The 26104-nt window shown below is 47.7% G+C and overlaps 1 protein-coding gene across 4 annotated transcripts in view; it reads right to left on the reverse strand.

Annotated features, from left to right (window-relative positions):
* The window catches only part of katnal1 (katanin p60 subunit A-like 1), a 52240-nt gene extending 26988 nt beyond the window's left edge, over positions 1-25252 (reverse strand). Inside the window, exons 1-4 of one of the 4 annotated variants that reach the window (XM_072476964.1) lie at positions 25136-25252; positions 22308-22468; positions 8621-8781; positions 2868-3033 (exon numbers count right to left, since the gene is read on the reverse strand). In XM_072476964.1, the coding sequence (XP_072333065.1) occupies positions 2868-3033; positions 8621-8781; positions 22308-22468; positions 25136-25217 (570 nt within the window). In that variant the 5' untranslated portion in view covers positions 25218-25252. The other 3 variants (XM_072476963.1, XM_072476966.1, XM_072476965.1) reach the window with 3 other exon arrangements.
* Between the last annotated feature and the right edge of the window lie 852 nt (positions 25253-26104).

Genomic DNA, 26104 nt, shown 5'->3' on the forward strand with positions numbered 1-26104 from the left:
ATACTCTCCACTTGTCTCAATGAGTGTGGCTCAAACACCCAAACAACCTTACATTATACAGGACAAAGTACCTCCATTGATTAGCACCACACCCAGCAGCTTAAACATTCAACTATCACTGGTGCTAGGGGCAGCATGGTGGCACAGTGGTTAGCACTGCTGCCTCATGGTGCCGAGGTCCCAGGTTCGATCCCGGCTCTGGGTCACTGTCCATGTGGAGTTTGCACATTCTCCTCATGTTTGCATGGGTTTCAGCCCACAGCTCAAAGATATGCAGGGCAGGTGGATTGGCCACACTAAATTGCCCCTCAATTGGAAAAAATGAATTGGGCACCCTAAATTTAAAAAAAACTATCACCAGTGCTTCATGGCGGTTGTGCATGTGCAAGATGCATTGCAGTTAACTCGCCAAAGCTTCTTGTGACAGTACCTCCCAAACCCATGACTACCATCTAAAAGGACAAGAAAAGCCAGTAAATGGCAACGGCACCACCTGCATGTTCCCCATCACCAGACATACTACCTTGACTTGAACTGTATTGCCATTCCTTCATCATCACGATCAAAATTTTGGAACGTTCTCTATCAGCACTGTGGGTGTACTTACATCACATGGACAGCAGTAGTTCAAGTTCTCAAGAACAATTAGGAACATACATAGGAATTAGGAGCAGAAATAGGCAATTCAGCCCTTCGAGCCTGCTCCGCCATTCAATCAGATCATGGCTGATCTCTTCCTGGTCTCAAATCCACCTCCCTACCTGTTCCCCATATCCCTTTAAAACTCATTTTTATCAGAAATATATCTATCTCCTTCTTGAAACCATTTAATGACTCCGATTCCACCGCACTATGGGGCAGCAAGTTCCACAAATTCATCACCCTCTGCAAGAAGTAATTCCTCCTCATCTCCGTTCTAAATCTACCGCCTCTCAATCTATATCTGTGACCTCTCGTTCTAGATTGCCCCACAAGGGGGAACAAGATTACTTTATCAATCTCTTTTAGTATCTTATATACCTCGATCAGATCACCTCTCATCCTCCGAAACCCCAGCGCATATAAACTCAAAACGTTTAATCTCTCTTCATACGTCAACCCTTTCATCCTGGAATCAATCTGGCGAATCTCCTTTGAATTGCCTCGAATGCCACCACATCCTTCCTCAAATAAGGAGGCCCAAACTGGACACAATACTCCAGATGTGAACTCACCAACACCCTATACAATTGCAACAACACTTCTGCTATGTTACACTCTGTCACTACTTGCAGATCATTTATATAGATTGTGAACAGTTGAGGAGCGAGGACTGACCCCTGCAGCATGCTGCTGGTTACAGTTCGCTAGCCAGAGAAGAAGCCATTTATTCCAGCCTTCTGCTTTTATTCGGCCAATCCTCAATCCAATCTAGTCCTCTTCCTCCAATCCCCTGCGATCTCACCTTCTGAATCAGTCTTTTAAGCAGCACCTTGTCAAATGCCTTCTGGAAGTCTATATATACCACACCCACAGGTTCCCCCTTACCCACCTTGCTCGTTGCATCCTCAAAAGAACTCGAGCACGTTTTTCAAGCATGACTTACCCTTCATAAAGTCATGTCACACTGGTGGATTGAGCTTGGTCTTTCCAAATATTCAGTCATCTCCTCCTTAATGATTGATTCCAGCAACTTCCCCACCACAGAGGTCAAGCTAACCGGTCTGTAGTTTCCGACTTTTTGCACCCCTACCTTTTTGAATAAGGGTGCCACATTAGCATGTTTCCAATCCACCGGGACCCTTCCAGAATCCAGGGAATTCTGACATCTCATAACCAATGCACCCACTATCTCTGCTGCTACCTCCCTTAATACCCTTGGGTGCAGGCCAACAGGTCCCAGAGACTTTTCTGCCTTTAATACCATTATTTATTCAATACCATCTCCCTAATGATGGTTTTTGCACCCAGTTCCTCTGCACTAATTGTAGTTTTTGGAAATGTTTTATTATCTTCTACCGTGAAGACAGAGACAGAATATTGGTTCAGTGCTTCCGCCATCTCTGTGTTCCCCATTATCACCGTACAAGTAGCATCCTCTAAAGGGACAACATTTACTTTCGCTATTCTCTTCCTCTTTATATACTTACAGAAGCTTTTGGTATCAGTATTTATGCATTCTGCTAGTTTCCTTTAGCTCTAGATTTTATTTTTAGCAGCCTTTTGCTGAACCTTAAAAGTTCTCCCAATCCTCCACCTTACCATTAGCTTTTGCAGTATGGTATGCCCTAGTTTTTTGCTTTTATGCCTTCCTTGTTTAGCCATTGAACTTTTTTCTCTCTTTTATAATTCCTCTTCCTCTCAGGAATATACTTTAATTGAGAGATAGTTAATATCATTTCTTAATACAGCCTTGATGTCATAGCAACACCACCTCCTGTTCCATCCTGTCTACCCGTTTGGAATACTGAGTACCCTTGGACATCCAACTCTTGTCCCCGTCCTTCTGCAACCATGTTTCAGTAATCCCATTTGTCTGTATTTGTGCCGTCAACTCATTGACATTATTCAGAATACTGCGTGCCTTTAGGTACAAGGTTCTTAAATTTGGCAATTAGGGATGGACAATAAATGTTTGTCTTGTCAGCAATAACCACATCCCAAGAATAATTAAGAAAAGCTTCTAGAACTTGGCTGAAGAACAGGCTATCACTCTTAGAAAGTTCACAAGTAGAATGAAAATAAAGCAAAATCTATGGTTTTGAAGAGGCACGTGATTTGATAGTTCTAATATCTAAACTTACAGAAAATAAAAATACAACCCTGCCTCTCAGTGAAAAAAACAAGTTTCATAGTTGCCTAATTAAGAGACAGCCCCAAATGCATACCTTGTCATCTTTTCCCCTTGCTCTGGAATCACTGCTGTGCCTGTTGCTAGATTTTTCAGCTCGACCAGCCTGCTGACCTCGACCCACAGGTCCTCGTGCTTGGACAACTGGTGACTCTTTTCGCACAGGCTTAACCTCACGATTCGGTCGCTTCATCAGAGGAGCTCTGAAATTCAATGTGACACTGTAAGGGAGGGCACTCATTTGTTCCAGACAGGTGATGCCAGAAGAATAAGCTACTAAGTGATCATCACTAACTGAATCTTTCCAAGCGGTGTGACTGAAAAGTGAAATTATTGATTATACATATTTTTTCCAAAAATAAAAATCAGTTTAATGTTAATGCAAAAAAAATTTGACATCCACAAGAAAATACTGTAAATTTATACTACCTTATTATTCTTTAAAACAGTAATTAAACCCCTGCTAAATATAATAGGTATTATTTAACTCTAGGTTTAAATGTAAGAACATTCTTTGATGTTTTAAAAATATTTTCCTCAAGGCACAAAAGACCCAGGTTCTATCCCGGCCCCGGGTCACTGTTCATTTGGAGTTTGCACATTCTCCCCGGGTCGCATGGGTCTCATCCCCACAAACAAAAATATGGGCAGGCTACGTGCATTGGCCATGCTAAATTGCCCCTTAATTGAAAAAACAAAAAAATTTGGTACCATCAATTTTTTTATTTTTAAAAAAATGTTATCCGAACAAATGCCATCAGATCTTTTGTTTCTATCTGGACTTCAGCTTGATGTCACATGTAATGGCACATTTAATAATGCTGCACTGCCTCAGTAATGGTGTCATCATGAATTACCTGCTCAAAATTGGGGCATAAAACAGAAAACGTACAAATCAAATGCAAGGTACCAGAACAGTCAAGCTGACCAACAAATTGGGTAGAAACTGTACCCCTTGAACCATCTGACACTTCAGTTACTTGGGGCTTCTGACAACCAAAAATATGGTCAACATCTGAAGCGCAATGTAAAAGTAGGGTTGCCACAGTCCCAGAGGACCATAGGTTGCTCTCCCCTTTGAGAGAGCTGACTGGTGATGATTTAACCAGAGGGTTATGACAACTTAGGGACACGGTCGAGATGGAGGGCCTTCATGGATAACCTTAGCTGGTACAGGAATTGAACCCGCACGAGAGAGGGAGGGGACCGAGAGAGAGAGGGAGGGGACCGAGAGAGAGAGGGAGGGGGACCGAGGGAGAGAGGGAGGGGGACGAGGGAGAGAGAGGGGGGGACGAGGGAGAGAGAGGGGGGGACGAGGGAGAGAGAGGGGGGGACGAGGGAGAGAGAGGGGGGGACGAGGGAGAGAGAGGGGGGGACGAGGGAGAGAGAGGGGGGGACGAGGGAGGGAGAGGGGGGGACGAGGGAGGGAGAGGGGGGGACGAGGGAGGGAGAGGGGGGGCGGACAGGGAGAGAGGGGGGGCGGACAGGGAGAGAGGGGGGCGGACAGGGAGAGAGGGGGGCGGACAGGGAGAGAGGGGGGGCGGACAGGGAGAGAGGGGGGGCGGACAGGGAGAGAGGGGGGGCGGACAGGGAGAGGGGGGGCGGACAGGGAGAGGGGGGGCGGACAGGGAGAGGGGGGGCGGACAGGGAGAGGGGGGGCGGACAGGGAGAGGGGGGGCGGACAGGGAGAGGGGGGGCGGACAGGGAGAGGGGGGGCGGACAGGGAGAGGGGGGGCGGACAGGGAGAGGGGGGGCGGACAGGGAGAGGGGGGGCGGACAGGGAGAGGGGGGGCGGACAGGGAGAGGGGGGGCGGACAGGGAGAGGGGGGGCGGACAGGGAGAGGGGGGGCGGACAGGGAGAGGGGGGGCGGACAGGGAGAGGGGGGGCGGACAGGGAGAGGGGGGGCGGACAGGGAGAGGGGGGGCGGACAGGGAGAGGGGGGGCGGACAGGGAGAGGGGGGGCGGACAGGGAGAGGGGGGGCGGACAGGGAGAGGGGGGGCGGACAGGGAGAGGGGGGGCGGACAGGGAGAGGGGGGGCGGACAGGGAGAGGGGGGGCGGACAGGGAGGGGGGGGCGGACAGGGAGGGGGGGGCGGACAGGGAGAGGGGGGGCGGACAGGGAGAGGGGGGGGCGGACAGGGAGAGGGGGGGCGGACTGGGAGAGGGAGAGGGGGGGGGCGGACTGGGAGAGAGAGATGGGGGGGCGGACTGGGAGAGAGAGATGGGGGGGCGGACTGGGAGAGGGAGAGGGGGGGTGCGCATTGGGAGAGGGAGAGGGGGGGGCCGGACAGGGACAGGGAGAGCGGACGGCCGACAGGGAGGGGGAGAGCGGACAGGGAGAGGGGGGGGGGGCGGACAGGGAGAGGGGGGGGGGGCTGGGAGAGAGCCGGAGCCGCCCACGGCGAGCCGGAGCCGCCCACGGCGAGCCGGAGCCGCCCACGGCGAGCCGGAGCCGCCCACGGCGAGCCGGAGCCGCCCACGGCGAGCCGGAGCCGCCCACGGCGAGCCGGAGCCGCCCACGGCGAGCCGGAGCCGCCCACGGCGAGCCGGAGCCGCCCACGGCGAGCCGGAGCCGCCCACGGCGAGCCGGAGCCGCCCACGGCGAGCCGGAGCCGCCCACGGCGAGCCGGAGCCGCCCACGGCGAGCCGGAGCCGCACAGGGCGAGCCGGAGCCGCACAGGGCGAGCCGGAGCCGCACAGGGCGAGCCGGAGCCGCACAGGGCGAGCCGGAGCCGCACAGGGCGAGCCGGAGCCGCACAGGGCGAGCCGGAGCCGCACAGGGCGAGCCGGAGCCGCACAGGGCGAGCCGGAGCCGCACAGGGCGAGCCGGAGCCGCACAGGGCGAGCCGGAGCCGCACAGGGCGAGCCGGAGCCGCACAGGGCGAGCCGGAGCCGCACAGGGCGAGCCGGAGCCGCACAGGGCGAGCCGGAGCCGCACAGGGCGAGCCGGAGCCGCACAGGGCGAGCCGGAGCCGCACAGGGCGAGCCGGAGCCGCACAGGGCGAGCCGGAGCCGCACACGGCGAGCCGAGCCAAGGACGTGGGAAAAAAATAAAAAGGTAGGTCTGTGATAATGTGGGAGACAAAAGTTGATGGTGGGAGACAAAAGTTGATGGTGCAAGGCCAAAGGAATTGGAAAAGGGACAAGAAACAAATAACGTGTCTATAAGATGTGTGAATAGCAAAATATTGGCTATACCCTGACATCAGAAGGGAAAATGCTACAGTCCAGTTCTAAGAACATAACTGTAAGAAAGTGGAAAAAAAATCACATTAGGTACAGCCAACCTGGCTCAGAGGGAAATCGTGTTTGACAATGGGGTCTGAGCATCACTGGCAAGTAGGTATTATTGCCCATCCTTAATTACCCTTGAGAGGGTGGTGAGGCGCCTCTTGAACTGATGCAATCCATGTGGTATAGACACACTTACAGGAAGGAAGTTCCAGGATTTTGACTCAGCACAAGTGGATGAACAGCGATACTGCTCCAAGTCAGGATGGTGAGACTTGGAGGGGAATTTATAGATGGTGAGGTTCCCATGTTTCTTCTGTCTTTGCACTTCTAGATAAGAGGCCACAGATTTGGAAGGTAATGTTGAAGACGTTTTGGCAACTTTCTACAGTACATCTTGCAGATGTATTACTACCACTTTGCACTGATGGTAGGAGAGTTCTTGCTTAAATTGTGGATGGGATGCTTGTAAAGTGGCCTGTTGTGTCCTGAATACTGTCGAGCTTCTTGAGCATCGTTGAAGCTACACTCAGCCAGGCAAGTGCGATGCATTCGATCACATTTCTGAATTGTGTCTTGTAGATGATGGACCCATTTTGGGGAGTCATGAAGTGAATTGCTTACTGCAGAATCCCAAGTCTGATCTGCTCTTGTAGCCACAATATTTATATGGTGGGTACAGTACGTTTAGTCAATAATAACCTCCAGAATATTGGTAGAGAATTGGAGTGTAACTAGCAGGGTAGTTGAGGAGAACCAGTAGATATGGTATATTTAGATTTTCAGATGACATTACTTAAGATGCCATCGAAGTACATTACACAAAATTGAGGGTCGAGGATGATGGGCAGAAAAGGAGTAAAAGAGTGATTTTCAGGATCGCAGGTATGTTTAGTGGAATACCGCAAAGATGAGTACGAGGACCACTGTTGTTTACAATCTATACCAATGTCTTAGATGACAAGAACAAGTGTAATATATCAGAGTTTCTTGATGATGCAAAGCAGGCGGAGAAAGTAATTTGTGAAGATGACAAAGAAACTACAAAGGGATACAAGCTAAGTAAGTGACTGGGCAAGGTGGCTGTTAGCACATAATATGGGGAAAAGAGAGTAAAATTATCCACTTTGGAAAAGCAGTATTTTTAAAGTAAGAGATTAGTAAATGTTGGTTATGCAGAGGGATTTAGGGGTCTACATTCATGTATCACAGAGAGTTAACATGCAGGTATAGCAGGGGGAAATAACGTGTTAGTCTTTATTGCAAACAGATTTATGTACAGCAGTGAACAAACCTTACTGCAATTACAAAGGGCTCTGGCAGGACCATGTGTGGAGCACTGTTTACAATTTTACCCAAGAAAAGATATACTTGCCCTAGACAGGGTGCAATGAAAGTTCAATAAATTGATTTCTTAAAGGGTACCCAGTAGTGCAATGGTATTGTCACTGAACTAGTAATCCTTGACCCAGGGCAATGCTCTGACAGAAGGTAAAATGTGAATGTAATAAAAATCTGGAATTAAGTCTAATAATGACCATGAAACCATTGTCATTAAAAACCCATCAGTTCACTAATGTCCTTTAGGGGTGGAAACCTGTCATCCAAACTGTCTGCCTATATGTGACTCAAGATCCACAGCAATGTGGTCGACTCTTAAATGCCCTCAGGGATGGGCAATAAATGCTGGCCCAGCCAGCAACGCTCACATGAATGACCAGAAAGTGATGAGGGGGCTGTCCTACGAGTATCAGGGATCTTAGAAGAATAAGAAATGTTTTAATTGAAGCATCTAAAGTTCTTACAGGGCTTGACAAGATACATGCTGTGAGGTTGTTTCCCCTGGCAGGAGTATTGAGAACTAGAGGTCAAAGTTACATAGTAAGGGGATCAGCCAGTTAGAACTGTGGTGAGAAGAAATTTCTTCTTTCAAGTAAATCTTTATAGTCGTCTATCCCAGAGGGCAGTGGATGCTCGTGTCGATGAATACAATCAAGAACAAGATCAAAGATTTGTAATGGGATATGGGAATCATGGGAAAATGGAGCCATGACCTTACTGAATTGCAGAGCAGCTGCAATCGATGGCCTGGGCTCCTACATCTATTTTTCTTTTATAAATTTAGAGTGCCCAATTATTTTTCCAATTAAGGGGCAATTTAGCATGGCCAATCTACCTACCCTGCACATCTTTAGGTTGTGGGGGTGAGACCCACGCAGACATGGGAAGAATGTGCAAATTTCACACAGACAGTAACCTGGAGCCGGGATCGAACCAGAGTCCTCAACACAGTGAGGCAGCAGTGTTAACCACTGTGCCACCGTAATGCCCCACGTTTCCTACATCTTATATAATTTGCCCGCCACTATGCACAAAATATTTGCTGGCATATCAACATTAGATTTGTACTTTATTGCCTTAAAATTGCATTATCAATATATAACTAACACTGATGTTAGAAATAGATATTAAATAGTGTTAATTAACAGAAAGAGAACTCATACTCTTAATACTCAAGTTTTACAAAACCAACATTCAGTATTATTAACTTTACACACCGGTGTTCAACGGGAATGGGTGGTGGCCACACACTGGGATCTTTGGAACATTCATCTTGAAGTGCAGAAAAATCAGTTGGAGGTTTCTCTACTCTGAAGTTTTCGAGTGTGTTAACAATACCTTTGACCTGCTCGTACTCTTGAACCAAGTCTTGACGCACCTGAAAAACAAATCACAGCAATATTCTTCTGTTCATTATTTCTGTGACAGGATTCCTTTGGGACTGGTTTTGATCTCCTCAAACACTAAATTTTTCTAACTGTATCTGAAAATGATCTGGGCACATTAAAATGGAAGCCACTTCTTCCCTTATCTTGGAAAGTCACAAAATTAATATGACCACATTGTACATTTATGACTTTCCTTTTATCCCAAATTGAGTAGGGGTGGTAAAATAACGTAAATTACCCATTAAAATTAATCTAATTTCACATCCAAATAGGAAGAAATGAGGCAAGCCAAAAATAATTCATTTTACTCTTCCAAAAAATAAAAATAAGATGCTATTTTTCGGTGAACAGAATTCCATGGTTCCTCGTAGGTCAGGAAATAAATGATGCACATGCAGCAAACATTCAGACCTATTGCGCGCTAGCTTGGAACTCTGGTTTGTGCTAAGTTAGTTCATTTTAACCAACACAGAATCATTACAATCGCCTTCCATATTTCTAGTCTATGGAGAAGAAAATTGGGCAGGGTGTCTGCTCCAAATTATCGACGTCGGAGTGGTTCACGCCACTCCGTCCCGCCGGAGTTGCCCGCCCCGCTGATTACGGCAGAATCCCACCCCCTTTTTGACTGAACCAAACTTTTGACCCCATACCTTATCCATGACAAAAACAGCCTACTTTTATATACCTCCACCTCAGTGGCATTGCCTTTGTGACCTAAAGAAAAAACTAATGCTCTCTCAGCTGGCCTTCACCCATGAATTCCAATACTTGCAAATTCTCCTGCCTGGTCTTATTTTGCACCAAGTCCCACTTGTCTATCAGCTAATTTTCATTCACCTACATTGGTGCCTGGTCTCTTCATTCCTCTCCCACCCACCAAATATTTCTTTCCTCTGACTTGTTCTGCAATACACATCCCACCATTGATAGCTCTGCTTTTACCTGCCCAGGTTTCACTCTATACAAATTCCAATACTTTTCAATCATTCTCCTTCAGGACCCTACTTCAAACATACCTCTTTAACCAAAATTGTAATCTCCCAAACTCTCTTTCTTTGGCAAGTTTAGTTTTTCCTCTCACCTCCGAATTACCTCGAGACTTTTTCTGCATTAACAACACAACATAAATGCAAGCTATTTCTATTGTTTACTGGGGGAAATGAAGGCACAGAAGCAAATCTTGATTGAAAAAATTGGTCTTAAAAGGGTTTAGGAGAGGGACAGCAAAAAGTAATGAGATTCAGCAAGCGGCAGTAGGGTCGAGGAGGTTGAAAGCTCTGCCATTAATAGCAAGATAGAGTACACTCCCACCCAGGATGGTTTTACTGTTGCTGTCCCGCTGGATCCGGAGCCGAGGCCCCGACCACTACTGGCGGCACCAGGAGGTTCTTCAACACACGCGGCATTTCCGAGGCAGGAAGAACCGATGCTCCAGCCTGGCTGTGCAGGCCATGCGGAGGGCCTTCCTCTACTCCACCAAGGCCAAGAAGCTCAAGAAGCGGAACATGAGGATGCTTTGGATAAGCAGGATTGCAGCAGCCTCGCGTGAGCATTGATTGAAATACCCCACGTTGATCAGTAACCTGGTTAAGTGCCAAGTGGAGCTGAACAGGAAGGTCCTCGTGGATCTGGCCATATATAAACCAAAGATGCTCAAGTCCCTGGTAGCATTGGCTAAGCGAAGGCCAAGCGAAGGAGAGAAGAGGGCTTCAGCAATGCACTGGGCGACGGTAGTGAACCCACCGGCATATTTTCAAGCATCGTGCATTCGGACTAAAGGGATGAGCATGAACAATTGCCGCAAATCCTTCTTACCTGACTGACTGTTAATGCCGTCACATTATCAAAATGTTTACAGCAGACTGTCTTTGCCTTAAGTCAGAAGATTTTGGCAGTCTTCTGTGTGGATTATTTGACAAGGTTTTTTCATTCCAATGCGGGCTTGACTGATAATTATTGTGTGCAAAATTCTTGCAATAAAGTTTTTGTAATGAAATGCAAGAAAAAGAAAAAAAAAATTATATCAAGATAAAGGTAAAGGAAAATATGCAGAAGACCAGCTGGAAGGATCGAAAGAAAGGGATAAGATCCAGGGCTGGAGAATACCACAGCACAGCTGACACTATAGAAGGATTTGAAGATAAGGACAAGCAGTGTAGACACTGAACACTGTTCTGGTCAAACAAGACTTTCTACAGACTATCAAGTTGAGTTTTAGTCAAGAATTTATGGAGAATAAAAGTTGGCAGCCCGGTAAGGAACAATTTGGAGTTTCAGCAGCAATCTGAGCAAGTAGAGATAGTGCAGGTTGTAAGTATAGGCTTGGTAGTGGATAGATTGAAATCTGTTTGAAACTAGCTGCCCTGGGTCAGATAGGACACATGGAATCTTGGTGCTCTAATATATCCAGAATATATGGGCCAGGAGGGCCGAAGAAGTCAGTGCTGGGATGCAAAATATACACTATGGAACAAAAAATATACCATTGTTCCCCTCGACATTCAGTTTCAGAATTTTATAATTTGGGTTTAACGTTATGTGGGAAGCTGTAAAGTAGAGGTGGTGTGGGATCAAGGGAAATGCGTGGGTGTTTACTGTATATATGGAAGGTGACCTCTGAATCTTATAAAGGAGCAGCACCTAGACAAGGATAAAGAGAGAGGTACAAAGTGGATCTTTGTGGATACAGAGGTCATTCTGGAGATGGGATGAGAAATTATCCTGGGAGACATGCCCACAGCCTTGGGATAGGTACAGGTGAAACCATGTAAGAGCAGCCCCACAACAGGTGAAGAGGTAAAGTAGGATACAATGATAATAACCAATACAATATTTATTATCCAAGTCTCTTTACCAATTTTTTAAATACTGTTTTTCCCCCCATTTCTTGGAGTCAAATGCCACCTCTCCCCCCATCTGGATTTATAACCTTCATCATATCCAACTTAATTAATGTTCTTTTTATGTTAGCACAAACCCATTAATATTACATTACTATGATGAAAATAAAGAACAAAATCTCGTCTTAAGTTTAAATTAGAGTCAGAATATGGGGACGCAGTTTGAATTTTTTTTCCGTTTGTGTGTTTTCTGTGTGTGTGCACTGCTAGATAATGGCTGCTTATTCAGATTCAGTGATTTGTTTTTCTCATCTTCAGGCCAGGGGAAAAAAGAAGTGTAACAGTACGAAACTGCAGGCCAGGTGACCTGAAGAGAAGCACCATATTACAGGTGTCCCAGAGGGCAGAACTTAGGGAGGGAGGCAGGGATAAGATCCCACACAAAGATGATCCCAAATTAGAGAGTGGATCAGAAACAGGTCCCAGAAGGTGGTCTCAGGTTTTACGATCCCAGATCAGACTCCAACAGTGGCTAGGATACTGGACAGAAAGTCTCTAACAAAGTATTAAAATATCTTTAACGTCACACAAAAAAAGTTTACAATTACCCCTTAAACAATGCTAATCAATACAGTGACACAATAACCCTTAACTGCTATCTTTACTTGTACTCAAACAACAGAACCACCTTGGGTCTCAATCCACTTTTAAATAAAATTAGCACTCAGGAATACTTGCTGTACAGAGATGTCTTGAGAAAGAGATCTTTTGATTGCTTTAAAGAAAGAAACCTGACCCTGTCATAACAATGCAGGATCGCTATCCGAATCAGAAATTGTTTTCCTAGCTTGACTTCCAGCTCCCAACACTAAGTGAGCTGTTTGGGGAGAAACTGTTAGTCTGTCTATGGACAGATCTTTTTTTTTTTTTTTTTTTTTAATTTTTTCAAATAATTTTTATTGTCAAAAGTAGGCTTACATTAACACTGCAATGAAGTTACTGTGAAAAGCCACTAGTCGCCATGTTCCGGCGCCTGGTCGGGTACACGGAGGGCGAATTCAGAATGTCCGAATTACCTAACAGCACGACTTTCGGGACCTGTGGGAGGAAACCAGAGCACCCAAAGGAAACCCATGCAGACACAGGGAGAACGTGCAGACTCCGCACAAACAGTGATGCAAACGGGAAATCGAACCTGGAACCTTGGTGCTGTGAAGCAACTATGCTAACTATTGTGCTATCGTGCCGCCCTTGGACAGATCTTTAACTGTAGTGTATGGAGCAGATGCTTGACTTCTGCTCACATCCCAATATCAAACCAAAATGGTTTTCTGCAAAATGCCTGGTACTCTAGCTCCTCCCATTAGTTATATCATCTTACCCAGCTGAAGCACAATGTTTCTTTTTTTTTTTAAACAATTTTATTGAGGTATTTTTTGGCATTGTAAACAGTCACATATAACAGAAATGTGCAAACATCAATATAAAACCAATACTTCAATCAAACCATACTGCACGTGCCCACTCCTCTCCCCTAGACACTACCCACCTATTTATCCCTCCTACTCTAATCTCCCCCCTCCACCCGTTGACGTTCACTCTCCCGCGAAGAAGTCGATGAATGGTTGCCACCTTCGGGCAAACCCCAGTACAGATCCCCTCAAGGCGAACTTAATTTTTTCCATACCCAGAAAACTTGACATGTCCGAAAGCCATAGTTCGGTCTTCGGGGATTTTGAGTCCCTCCCTGCCAGCAGTATTCGCCGCTGGGCTATTAGGCCAGAACATCTGCCTCTTTCTCCCCCTGGACTCCCAGGTCTTCCGAAACCCCGAAAATTGCCACCCCTGGACTCATCACCATCCCTGTTTTCAGCACCCGGGACATGACCCCCGCAAATCCCTCCCAGTACCCCCTAAGCTTAGGACATCTCCAAAACATGTGAACATGTGAACATGGTTCGCTGGTCCTCCCGCGCATCTAGCGCACTTGTCCTCTACCCCAAAGAATTTGCTCATCCGAGCTACCATCATGTGGGCCCGGTGAATTACCTTAAATTGAATCAGGCCGAGCCTGGCACATGTTGCGGTTGAGTTTACCCTACTCAGGGCTTCCGCCCACAGCCCGTCCTCCATCTCCCCGCCGAACTTCTCCTCCCATTTGAGTTTAAGTTCCTCCGTCTGGGGCTCTTCCCCCTTCATGAGCACCTTGTAGATATCAGAGACTCTACCCTCTCCTCCTTCTCCTCTAGAGACTATTCTGTCCTGGATCCCTATTGGCGGGAGGCGTGGGAAGGATGGGACCTGTCTGCGTACAAAGTCCCGCATCTGTAAGTACCGAAAGTCATTTCCCCTTACCAGTCCAAATTTCTCCTCCAAGCCCCTCAAACTCGCAAAGCTCCCCTCCAGGAACATATCGCCCACCGCCATGTTCGAAACCCTTCATCCATGTTCCCGGGGGCGAATCGATGGTTATCACATATTGGAGCCCAGACAGACGCACCCACCCCCCCCCCCCCCCACTGGCCCCATATCCGCAGGGCCGCCCCCACTACCGGGCTGGTGGAGTACCTGGCTGACGACAGCGGTAGGAGAGCCGTGACCAGGGCTGCCAAACTGGTGCCCCTGCACGAAGCCGCCTCCACTCGCTCCCAGATAGACCCCGTACCCACCATCCATTTCCTGATCATGGCTATGTTAGCCAGCCAGTAGTAGTATATCAGACTCGGCAATGCCAGTCCCCCCCCCCCCCCCCCCTCCCCCCCTCGCTGCGGCTCCTTTCAAGCATCGCCTTCTTCACCCGCAGGGATTTTCCTGCCCAGACAAAGCTCATGATGATTTTGCGGGTCCTTTTGAAGAAGGATTGTGGGATAAAGATCGGGAGGCACTGGAAGATGGACAGAAATCTAGGGAGGATTGTCATCTTTACAGTCTGCACCCTCCCCGCCAGTGATAGCGGGAGTGCATCCCATCTCCGAAACTCCCTCTTCATTTGTTCCACCACCCTAGTCAAATTTAACTTATGCAACCTGCCCCAGTCTCGTGCCACCTGCATCGCCAAGAACCGGAAACATTCCTCCACCAGCCTAAATGGCAGCTCCTTCAGTCTATTCTCCTGGCCCCTTGCCTGAACCACAAACATCTCACTCTTGGCCATATTTAATTTGTACCCTGAAAACCGGCCGAACTTCCTCAATGTTTCCAGTATATTTTCCATCCCGGCCAGTGCATCCGACACGTACAGGAGCAGGTCGTCCGCATAGAGAGAGACCCTATGTTCCACCCCCCCCATAGTCATTCCCTTCCACCCCTTCACAGCTCTCAATGCCATCGCCAACAGCTCTATGGCCAGCGCGAACAGCAATGGGGAGAGTGGCCACCCCTGTCTGGACCCGCGGTGTAGTCCGAAATAATCTGACATTATCCGGTTCGTCCTAACGCTAGCTTTTGGGGCCTGGTACAATAGTCTGACCCAATTAACCAGTCCCTCCCCGAACCCAAACCGTCCAAGCACCTCCCACAAATAGCCCCACTCCACCCAGTCGAAGGCCTTCTCAGCGTCCATTGCCACCACTACCTCCACCTCCTTGCCCGTCGGGGGCATCATGATCACATTAAGTAATCTTCTCAAGTTAGCGGTCAGCTGCCTGCCTTTCACAAACCCTGTCTGATCGTCCCCAATCACCTCCGGTACGCAGTCCTCAATTCTAATCGCCAGGACCTTGGCATCCACATTGATCAGGGAGATTGGCCTGTATGACCCGCAGGATTCCGGGTCCTTGTCCCGCTTCAGTATCAGCGAGATGGTGGCTTGCGACATCGTCGGTGGCAGGGTCCCTCTGTCCCTTGCCTCATTAAAAACCCTTGTCAGGACCGGTCCCACTATCTCAGAGAACTTCTTGTAAAACTCTATTGGGTATCCATCCGGTCCCGGGGCTTTCCCCGACTGCATGGCCAACACCTCCTCCGCTCTAATCGGGGCCCCCAGCCCGTCCACTAGTCCCCTGCCTACTTCTGGGAAGGTTAGTCCATCCAGGAACCTTTTCATCTCCTCCGGCTCTTCCAGGGGTTCTGAAGTGTACAGCTTACTATGGAAGTCCCAAAAGACCTTATTCAGTCCTGCCGGGTCCTCCACTCTGCTCCCCTCCCCATCAATCACTCCACTTATTTCCCTGGCCGCCTTCCTCTTCATGAGTTGCTGCGCTAGCAATCTACTGGCTTTCTCCCCATGCTCATACATCACTCCCCTCGCCTTCCTAAGTTGTTCCACGGCCCTACTCGTGGATAGCACTCCCAGTTCCGCCTACAATCTCCATCTCTCCCTGAGTAGGTCCTCCCCCGGGGACCCCGCATTCTCCTAGTCTATCCGGTGAATTTCCCTAACCAATCTGTCCATTCCTGCTCTGTCCGCCCTGACCCTGTGAGCCCAAATTGAGATCAGCTCCCCCCTCACTACTGCCTTCAGCGCCTCCCATAGGGTCGCTGCTGAAACCTCACCCATATCGTTCACCTGCAAGTAATTTTGCATTAACTTCCGAAGTCTCTCACATATCCCCTCCTCCGACAACAGTCCTATAAGACGAAGGAGCGGAAGTAATGCCCTTCGGCCCATCGAGTCCACTCCACCATTCAATCATGGCTGATTTCAACTCCATTTACCCGCTCTCTCTCCATAGCCCTTAATTCCTCGAGAAATCAAGAATTTATCAACTTCTGTCTTAAAGACACTCAACGTCCTGGCCTCCACCGCCCTCTGTGGCAATGAATTCCACAGACCTACCACTCTCTGGCTGAAGAAATTTCTCCTCATCTCTGTTCTAAAGTGACTCCCTTTTATTCTAAGGCTGTGCCCCCGGGTCCTAGTCTCCCCTGCTAATGGAAACAACTTCCCTACATCCACCCTATCTAAGCCATTCATTATCTTGTAAGTTTCTATTAGATCTCCCCTCAACTTCCTAAACTCCAATGAATATAATCCCAGGATCCTCAGACGTTCATCGTATGTTAGGCCTACCATTCCTGGGATCATCCGTGTGAATCTCCGCTGGACCCGCTCCAGTGCCAGTATGTCCTTCCTGAGGTGTGCGGCCCAAAATTACTCACAGTATTCTAAATGGGGCCTAACTAATGCTTTATAAAGCTTCAGAAGTACATCCCTGCTTTTATATTCCAAGCCTCTTGAGATAAATGACAACATTGCATTTGCTTTCTTAATTACGGACTCAACCTGCAAGTTTACCTTTAGAGAATCCTGGACTAGGACTCCCAAGTCCCTTTGCACTTCAGCATTATGAATTTTGTCACCGTTTAGAAAATAGTCCATGCCTCTATTCTTTTTTCCAAAGTGCAAGACCTCGCACTTGCCCACGTTGAATTTCATCAGCCATTTCTTGGACCACTCTCCTAAACTGTCTAAATCTTTCTGCAACCTCCCCACCTCCTCCATACTACCTGCCCCTCCACCTATCTTTGTATCATCGGCAAACTTAGCCAGAATGCCCCCAGTCCCATCATCTAGATCGTTAATATATAAAAAGAACAGCTGTGGCCCCAACACTGAACCCTGTGGGACACCACTCGTCACCGGTTGCCATTCCGAAAAAGAACCTTTTATCCTAACTCTCTGCCTTCTGCCTGACAGCCAATCGTCAATCCATGTTAGTACCTTGCCTCGAATACCATGGGCCCTTATTTTACTCAGCAGTCTCCCGTGAGGCACCTTATCAAAGGCCTTTTGGAAGTCAAGATAGATAACATCCATTGGCTCTCCTTGGTCTAACCTATTTGTTATCTCTTCAAAGAACTCTAACAGGTTTGTCAGGCACGACCTCCCCTTACTAAATCCATGCTGACTTGTCCTAATCCGACCCTGCACTTCCAAGAATTTAGAAATCTCATCCTTAACAATGGATTCTAGAATCTTGCCAACAACCGAGGTTAGGCTAATTGGCCTATAATTTTCCATCTTTTTCCTTGTTCCCTTCTTGAACAGGGGGGGTTACTCAGCGATTTTCCAATCCTCTGGGACTTTCCCAGACTCCAGTGACTTTTGAAAGATCATAACTAACGCCTCCACTATTTCTTCAGCTATCTCCTTTAGAACTCGAGGATGTAGCCCATCTGGGCCCGGAGATTTATCAATTTTTAGACCTCTTAGTTTCTCCAGCACTTTCTCCTTTGTGATGTCTATGTCTAACCTCCATTGTCGGCGTTGGTAATTCCCCCCCCCCCGACCTGCGGGTCCACCCAGTGCGGGGCATGGTCCGAGATAGTGATTGCCGAGTATTCCGTATTCTTTACCTCCCCTACAGTTTGTGTAGGGGAGGTAAAGAATACGGAATACTCGGCAATCACTATCTCGGACCATGCCCCGCACTGGGTGGACCTGCTCATGATTAAAAAAATTAATCCTAGAATATACTTTATGAACATGCAAATAAAACGAGTAGCCCATTCCCATCGGCTGTCTGGCTCTCCATGGGTCCACAGCCCCCATTTGCTCCATGAACCCTTTCAGCTCCCTTGCCATTGCTGGGAGGCTGCCTGTTCTGGGACATGACCAGTCCAGCCCCGGGTCAAGGACCGTATTAACGTCCCTCCCCTATTATCAACTTACATGAGTCTAGATCCGGGATCTTCCCCAGCACTCTTTTGATAAAGTCAACGTCGTCCCAGTTCGGCGCATATGTTCACCAGCACCACTCTTCTCCCCTCCAGCTTGCCCCTTACCATAAGGAATCTGCCCCCGCTGTCTGCGACTACGACCTCAGCCTCAAATTGAACCCGCTTATTGATCATAATTGCTACCCCCCTGGACTTAGAATCCAAGTCCGAGTGGAAGACTTGGCTGATCCAGCCCTTCCTTAGCCTAGTCTGGTCGGACACTTTCAGATGTGTCTCCTGCAACATAATTACGTCCGCCTTTAGAGCCCGCAAATGCACGAACATACGTGCCCTTTTAACTGGCCCATTTAGTTCCCTGACAATCCAGGTGATCAGCCTGGTTGTGGGGCACAACCACCTCCTTCTCCCCCCCCCCCCCCGGCCCGGTCAGCCATAACCTTTCTTGGGCCCGCCCCCGGCCCATGCGCCGTGCCATTCCTGACTCGCCTCTTGGCTGCCTCCACCCCCGACCTCCTTTCCATTACCTACTTCAGATCCCCCCACACGTCAGCAAAATACACACACCCCCCTCCCCCTCAGCAACATCCCCCGATAACCCCACCCCTGCCAGTCACTGGCTGTCTTCTCTCCCCCCACCCGACTCCCTTAACTAGCCAATCTGCTGGCCCGGTGACTCATCGCTCCGGCGCCCCCTTGTCTCACTTCCATTGTTTCCCCAACCTCATCTCCCCACTCCCCAGCACACCATCCCCCACTCCGACCCACTGGAGCAGTCTCACTAAGATGGGAAAGATCAAACAAGATGTAAATATCAAACAGCAACACGAGGCTGCTCCAGGTACAATACAGTTCCAGCTGTGTACACAGAAAAGTGTTAACCCACGTCCCTTTCTGAGCACCAAAAAATATATTATTATATATAATATATAAATATATAAAACACCGCAATAACCCAGTACCCGTACATCCCCCATCCGAAACAAACATAAAAACCATAAGGCATAAATGAAATAAAAGCCCCCAACCAACATCTTTAATCCCCTTGCTGACCAGCCACCCTTTTGTTACAATACAGGCTCCAGCGCACTCAGATAGCCCAACAAAAGGTACCCACCACAGGGGGGCCTCCCCCCACAGGGAAAAAATTGCCCACAGAAAATACACCACAAGGCACCTAAACAGTCGACCTGCAGTCCAGGCACAGTAGGCATCCCTTCAACCAGTAATTCTCGGACCCTAGCTTGCATCCGTGGGTCCTTTTTTCGAGACCACCCCTGATCCCTCACAAAGTCCATCGCTTCTCCAGGCTCGGAGAAGTAGTGGTGTTGGCCCTGATGCGTAACCCAAAGACGGGCCGGGAAGAGCAGACCAAACTTCACGTGCTTTTTGAACAACACCTCCTTAACTTGTTTAAAGGCTGCTCGCCGCCTGGCCACCTCCTGGCTTAGGTCGTGGTAAATGCGAAGGACACAGTTATTCCACGTGCTGCTCTTAGCGCTCTTTGCCCACTGCAGCACCCGCTCCTTCTCCACAAACCCGTGGAACCTAATCACCATCGGACGGGCCCCCCCCCCCCCCCGGACGCACCTGTCTCGCCTGCACCCTCCAGCCCAGGCGGTCGCGGACGGGCTTCAGCCCCCATCAGCTGCATCAACAGGGTCCGCCACGAATGCTGTGGCATCAGCTCCCTCCGTCCCCTCCGGGAGACCGATGATCCTCAGATTTTGTCTACAGGCTCTATTTTCCAGCTCCTCTACTCTGTCCAGCATTCTTCTCGGTCTCTCCTTCAACCCGTCGACATCTAGCGCAGCAATCGTCTGTGTGTCCGCCTGCTCCTCCACCGCCTCCCCCAGCTCCTTAACTTTTTCGTCCTGGGCATCCAGTCTCTGGTTCAGCTGATCCACTGCCTTCTGAAGTGGGTCCAAGTTATCCCGCTTCAACGACTCAAAACTGCTCTTTATCACCTGCAGCATGTTTTCCAGCGCCTGCTGGATCGCCGGGTCAGAGGTCCGCAGGTCCACCATCTTTGCTCCCGGGTCAGCTTCTCCTGCACCTTGCCTTTGTCCCTTCCTCTCCCGTTTGCGCTGCTTTCTGCTCTCCCGCATTTCCATGCAGCTCTGCTCGCTCCTTAGCCCCCCGTGGCAGTCCTTTCAGCGCTCCACAGCCCCGCAAAACCGGGGAACCAGGTCCTCAAATCCCACCGGAGTGAGAGCCCCCGAATGTGCGGCTCACTCACTCATTGCCGCCACCGGAAGTCCGAAACACAATGTTTCTAATGAACAACTCCACAAGGAATCCTCCTAATCCAAACAAAAATCCATTAACCCAAGCTTTTCTGATACTTTTATTGCACCTCTGGCTCCCCAAAAGCCTAGCAGTCTTGCAAACCAGGAATTTAAAAAACACTACTGCAGCTGTCATACAAACAGTCCAGGCTCATCAACCTTGCTGCACAAAAATATAATGTCAAATTCCTACATTCATTTAGATTAGATTTATTACGTCATCACGTGTACCGAGGTAGAGTGAAAAATATTGTTCTGCCTACAGTCCTGGCAGATCACTCCATACATGAAAACATAGAACATACGATAAATACATGAGAATAAATTTAAAGTACCCAATTAAGGGGCAATTTAGCAGGGCCAATCCACCTACCTGCACAACTTTGGGTTGCAGGAGTGATACACAAAACATGGGGATACATAATGAAACACAAACATAGACAGTGGGTGAAGTATACGGTATGCACTACAACTGTAGAGAAGATGCGTAAAAAGATCAGTTCAGTCCATAAGAGGGCCATTAAAGGAGTCTGTAACTGCAGGGAAGGAGTTGCTTTTGAATCTATTTGTGTGTGTTCTCAACTTTTGTATCTTCTCCCCAAAGAGGGCGAGAGAGAGAATAAACCGGGTGGGAGGGGTCTTTGATTATGCTACCGTTTTCCCAAGGCAGTGGGAGGTGTAGACAGAGTCAATGGATGGGAGGCAGGCTCGCATGATGGAGTGGGCTATGTTCACGATTCTCTGTAGTTTCTTACCGTCTCGAATCGATCAGTTGCCATACCAAGCGGTGATCCAGGTAAGGATAAGTACATAGATCAGAAACCTATCCGGTTAAGTAAGGTTGAGAAAAAGGAGCAGAGCAATAGGCTCCAAATGAGAGAGAAAGCAGCGGGGAGCAAATTTGAAGCCTAAAAGGTCCAAGGAGGCAGCTGAAGATTGGTGACTCTTTACTGCCTTGTAGCACTGGCATTCTACTTGGTTCTACTTGGCACGGCCAAATATCAGAAATTATGCTTGGAACGTGAAACTTGAGTGTCTGTAAAGATCCAGGAGAAAGGAATCTCAGGTGGTGAGGTTGAAGCCCTGCAGGCTAATCTTAGTTGCGGTCGCCCAAGTGACAGCGACGTTTTGGGGGGGGGGGGGGAAATGAATATTAGGGTACAAGATAGATACTGTAAATTTCCAAATTTGGATGTGTCTGTAAAGATATAGCTACAGTGAAGGAATGAGAATATGTGAATCATTTTGTGTGTTTGTACGGAGATCTTTCTCACCTTCTTGCTGCCTAGTGTAATATAGCCCATTTCTATTTATAAAATGTTTTATTCTTTGTGTTAAAAGTTCATCAACAGACTCCTGTTCAGTAACGGTCCTCCAGAATTTAAAGAAGTTAGGATCTATCAAGCCAGGTTTCATTCTGGGATCTGACATGTCTAGTATCAACTGGGATTGTAACATTACAATGTCCTAAGCAGTTGGGGAATAGAATACTCACATTGATCGTAATAGGAAAAGATGCGTTGTATTGTTTAGCCAAATGTTAAAATTCTAAAACCATCTGGGGGACAAACATTTTCAAGTCATGGTTTGAAAAGTAGGTGCAACACAAATTTCTTAAAATCGCCAAACATTTTTACTATAAAATTACTTCCTCATACCACCACCAGTAAACAATAATGTAGTTGAAATAAACGATAGATTATAGAAAATGTGTAAACAAGCAAGATGAGCGTAAAATTTGGTAGTGGTCACCTGCTGCCATTTAACCTTTAATGCTGGATCTCTGATCGACTGACTGTGCTTCTGAATCTGCTGGATCACTCCTTGGTAGTAAACCATTGAAGAATCATAGTTTCCCAGAAGGGCATATTCCCTCCCTTTTTTCACATTATCATAAATTTCTGCTAAACTCATGGTGCTCCGCACTCCTGAAAGAGTAAAAAATTAGAATAAATAAGCATGCTTTGGAATTAATGTAACTGCATAAAATCAAAAAATTGCTCATCTCACAAAAATTAAAAAGTCTTGAATGCTTGACACTACCAGCAGTTTAAAATATGCATTTTTGATTAATTTTGTTTTTTTAACGTGGACAAGTTTCAGAATATTTCACTCAATAACATGCTGATTGATTACAGCTTTCTTGGAACCAGAGATGTTTACAGCACAGGAGGAAATTCAGTAAATTATTACAATGCCAGCTCTCTGGTTGAGCAATCCAAAATGAATCACAGTTTACCCTTCACTTCCAATAATCTGAATGTCTTTCTCTGCTTTAAATATTTATCCAATTTACTCAACAGATGCATTGGGCTTCAGCCTCAAGCACTTCCCATGCAGAAGCATTCCATCCACACTCCAACAATGTTCTGTGTACAAAAAATTCCTCTCATCTCATTCTTGGCAGCAATTTTAAAATTCATACCATCTTGCTCACTGACTTTCAGACAAGAAAATGAAAGTGAACAGGGAAAAATATCAGAAACATTTCATAATTCCAAGACCTTTTAAATCTCATGTTAGCTTTACTGTGTCAGCACAAATAAAAATGGAGTTACAGGCATAACCATGTGCTTTCTGGCCACTTAATGGGTATGCGACCAGCAACAACTACTTGTATCTCGAAAGCACATTTAATGTACTAAAACAGCATGAGGTACTTCATAGGAATGTTACGAAATAGAGATCTGACAAGAGTCACAAGGAGATATCAGGCCAGATTACGTAAATCCATGATCAAAGATGCAGGTCCTAAGGAAGAAAGACAGACAGAGAGGTTTAAGGAGGCAATTTGTGACTTGAAAGCTGAAGGCATGGCCAGCAATGGTGGAACTATTAAAATCAGGGACGTCCAACTGGTTAGAATTGGAGGAACAGAGATAGTCATAGAGGTTTACAGCATGGAAAGAGGCCCTTTGGCCCATCATGTCCATGCTAGCCATCAAGCATGTATTTACTCTAATCCTATTTTCCAGCATTTGGTCCGAAGCCTTGCAAGCTATGGCATTTCTAGTGCCCATCTAAATACTTCAGAAATGTTGAGGGTTCCCACCTCTACCATCCATTCAGGAGAGTTCCAGTTTCCCACCACCCTCTGGGTGAAAATGATTTTCCTCACATCTCCTATAAACCTCCTGTCCCTTAACTTAAATCCATGCCCCCTGGTTATTGACCCCCTCCATTAATAGGAAATGTTTCTTCCTGTGTACCCTATCTATGCCCCTCAATTTTATACACCTCAATCAGGTACCCCCTCAGCCTTCTCTGCTCCAGGCTCTCTTTATAACTGAAAGACTCCAGCCCAGGCAACATCCTGGTGAATCTCCTCTGCACCCTCTCTAGTGTAATAATTTCTTCCTATAGTGTGGCGACCTAAACTGCACACAGTACTCCAGCTGTAGCCTAACCAACGTTTTATACAGCTCCATCACAACCTCTCTGCTCTTATATTCTATGCTTCGGTTAATAAAGGCAAATATCCTATATGCCTTCTTAACCATCTTATCTACCTGCCCTTCTATCTCCAGGGATCCATGGACATGCACAGCAAGGTTCCTCTGATCCTCTGCATTTCCTAGCAGCCTACAAGATTATCAGGCTGGAGAAGATTACAGAGAAAAGTAAGGCCATGGAGGGATTTGATCAGGCCTTGTTCAACAGCCAATGTAGATCAGAAGCTGGCAAAGAATGAATGGACTTGGCACAAGTTAGGAACAGGAGCCCAGATGTGGTAGAAAGAGAGCTTGGCCTGTAGCACAGATGTTATCTCTAGAATTACTATTCCAAAGCTAAGTATGTTACTGTCAATGACAGAACAACCAGAAACTGCTTACATCAGATATGTACCTGGCACTAATGTAACTAATGAGAAATGAAGGCTATGCTTAGAAATAAAAGAAGAAAAATGTTCTTTTGCACAGCATGCAGGACAAGTTAAAGAAACAAAGAAAAGACGTTTGTGAACTTTGAGGGAAAACACTATCATTAAGACTGTTGAGAGTTTGGTAACTGCTTTCTTTGATTTACTCGTGAATTAAATTCATTCGTGGACAAAGGAATTTACTGAATGCCCAGCCACTCGATTAATTGCAGAGTAACTCGCTATTTTTATGCATATATAAAAGAGAAAGAAATTTCAGATATTAAATTTTGTTGCCTGGCCACCCTTCATTGAAAATGCAGAGATTTTGCTTACACGTAATTTTTCTTCACATGTAATTCTTGCTGTGCTGCCCTGATTTCTGAAACCCGACACTGCTGACTGGGGAGTGAGTCCCTGGTGCATCTCGTCGCCCAGGACAACCGTCCAGACTGCGGGAAATCCACGCCAAAGCCTCACACTGCTCGGCCGGCCTAATCTGGGACTCAAACTGCTTTCTCATATTGTGCTGGATTGATAATTGCATACTAGCGACTCGTTCTCCCATGTCACCCCCACACTCTCTCTCCCCCCCATCCCCGACCGGCGCATCTTGGGACGTGTAGCTCGGACTCACTCCTCAAGCCGACTACTAGGCCTCGGCGGACCAGGCGCGACAACAGCGCCAGGGTTGGGTGTGAGTTGGCCTGAGGGCAGGCTCCACAACCGCACTCACCTGCAACAGCGCCGCCGCTCTCTGCGTCTGTTGTGCTGGCCGGGGCGGGGCTCGGGGCAATTAGCCGCTCGGCAGTTACCATTGACAGCGCGAGTTGTGGAACCCTAGCATACGTCACAATGAGAACCCGACCAATGAACGGGCGAGCCGGGATATGGCGCGGGCGGACTTTTGGAAAATAGATGAAGGCGCGCCCTCTGGCGCAGTGCCACCATGGGCCGGGCAGGCAGGCAGAGGGAGACATGTGATCCAGAACATTGTTTGTTTTCAAGAAGGATAGCACTGTAGCACAAGTGGATAGCACTGTGGCTTCACAGCGCCAGGGTCCCAGGTTCGATTCCCCATTGGCCATGATAAATTGCCCTTAGTGTCCAAAAAGGTTTGGGTGGGTGGGGGTTATTGGGTTGTGAAGATGGGGTGGAAGTGAGGGCTTAAGTGGGTCGGTGCAGACTCGATGGGCTGAATGGCCTCCTTCTGCACTGTATGTTCTATGTTCTAAGGAGTTAGATAGCTCTTGGGGCTAAAAGGATCATAGGATAAAGGGGGGAGAAGTGGGAGCAGGCTACTGAGTTGGATGATCAACCATGATCAGAACGTTGTCTACCTCATATGCTGCAGGAAAGGATGTCCCAAAGCTTGGTACATTGGTGAGACCATGCAGACGCTGCGACAACAGATGAACGGACATCGCACTACAATCGGCAGGCAGGAATGTTCCCTTCCAGTCGGGGAACACTTAAGCAGGTCCTGTGTTTCATGTGATACCATTGCCCATGTTGCAGGAAACTTGAGCTTGGATACCCCATTTTCATTCAGTGTGGCTACTAATGGGATTATGTAGATGTTCACGGATGTAATTATGCTTACTGCATAATTTCACTCTGCTAGAAGGTGAGTTAAAAGTCATCTGCTAAAAGGGCTTGGAGCTTCTTCCCGTGTCTGCATGGGTTTCGCCCCCACAACCAAAAG

This window comes from Scyliorhinus torazame, chromosome 15 (genome assembly GCF_047496885.1).
Source record: "Scyliorhinus torazame isolate Kashiwa2021f chromosome 15, sScyTor2.1, whole genome shotgun sequence".
Classification (NCBI taxonomy): Eukaryota; Metazoa; Chordata; class Chondrichthyes; order Carcharhiniformes; family Scyliorhinidae; genus Scyliorhinus; species Scyliorhinus torazame.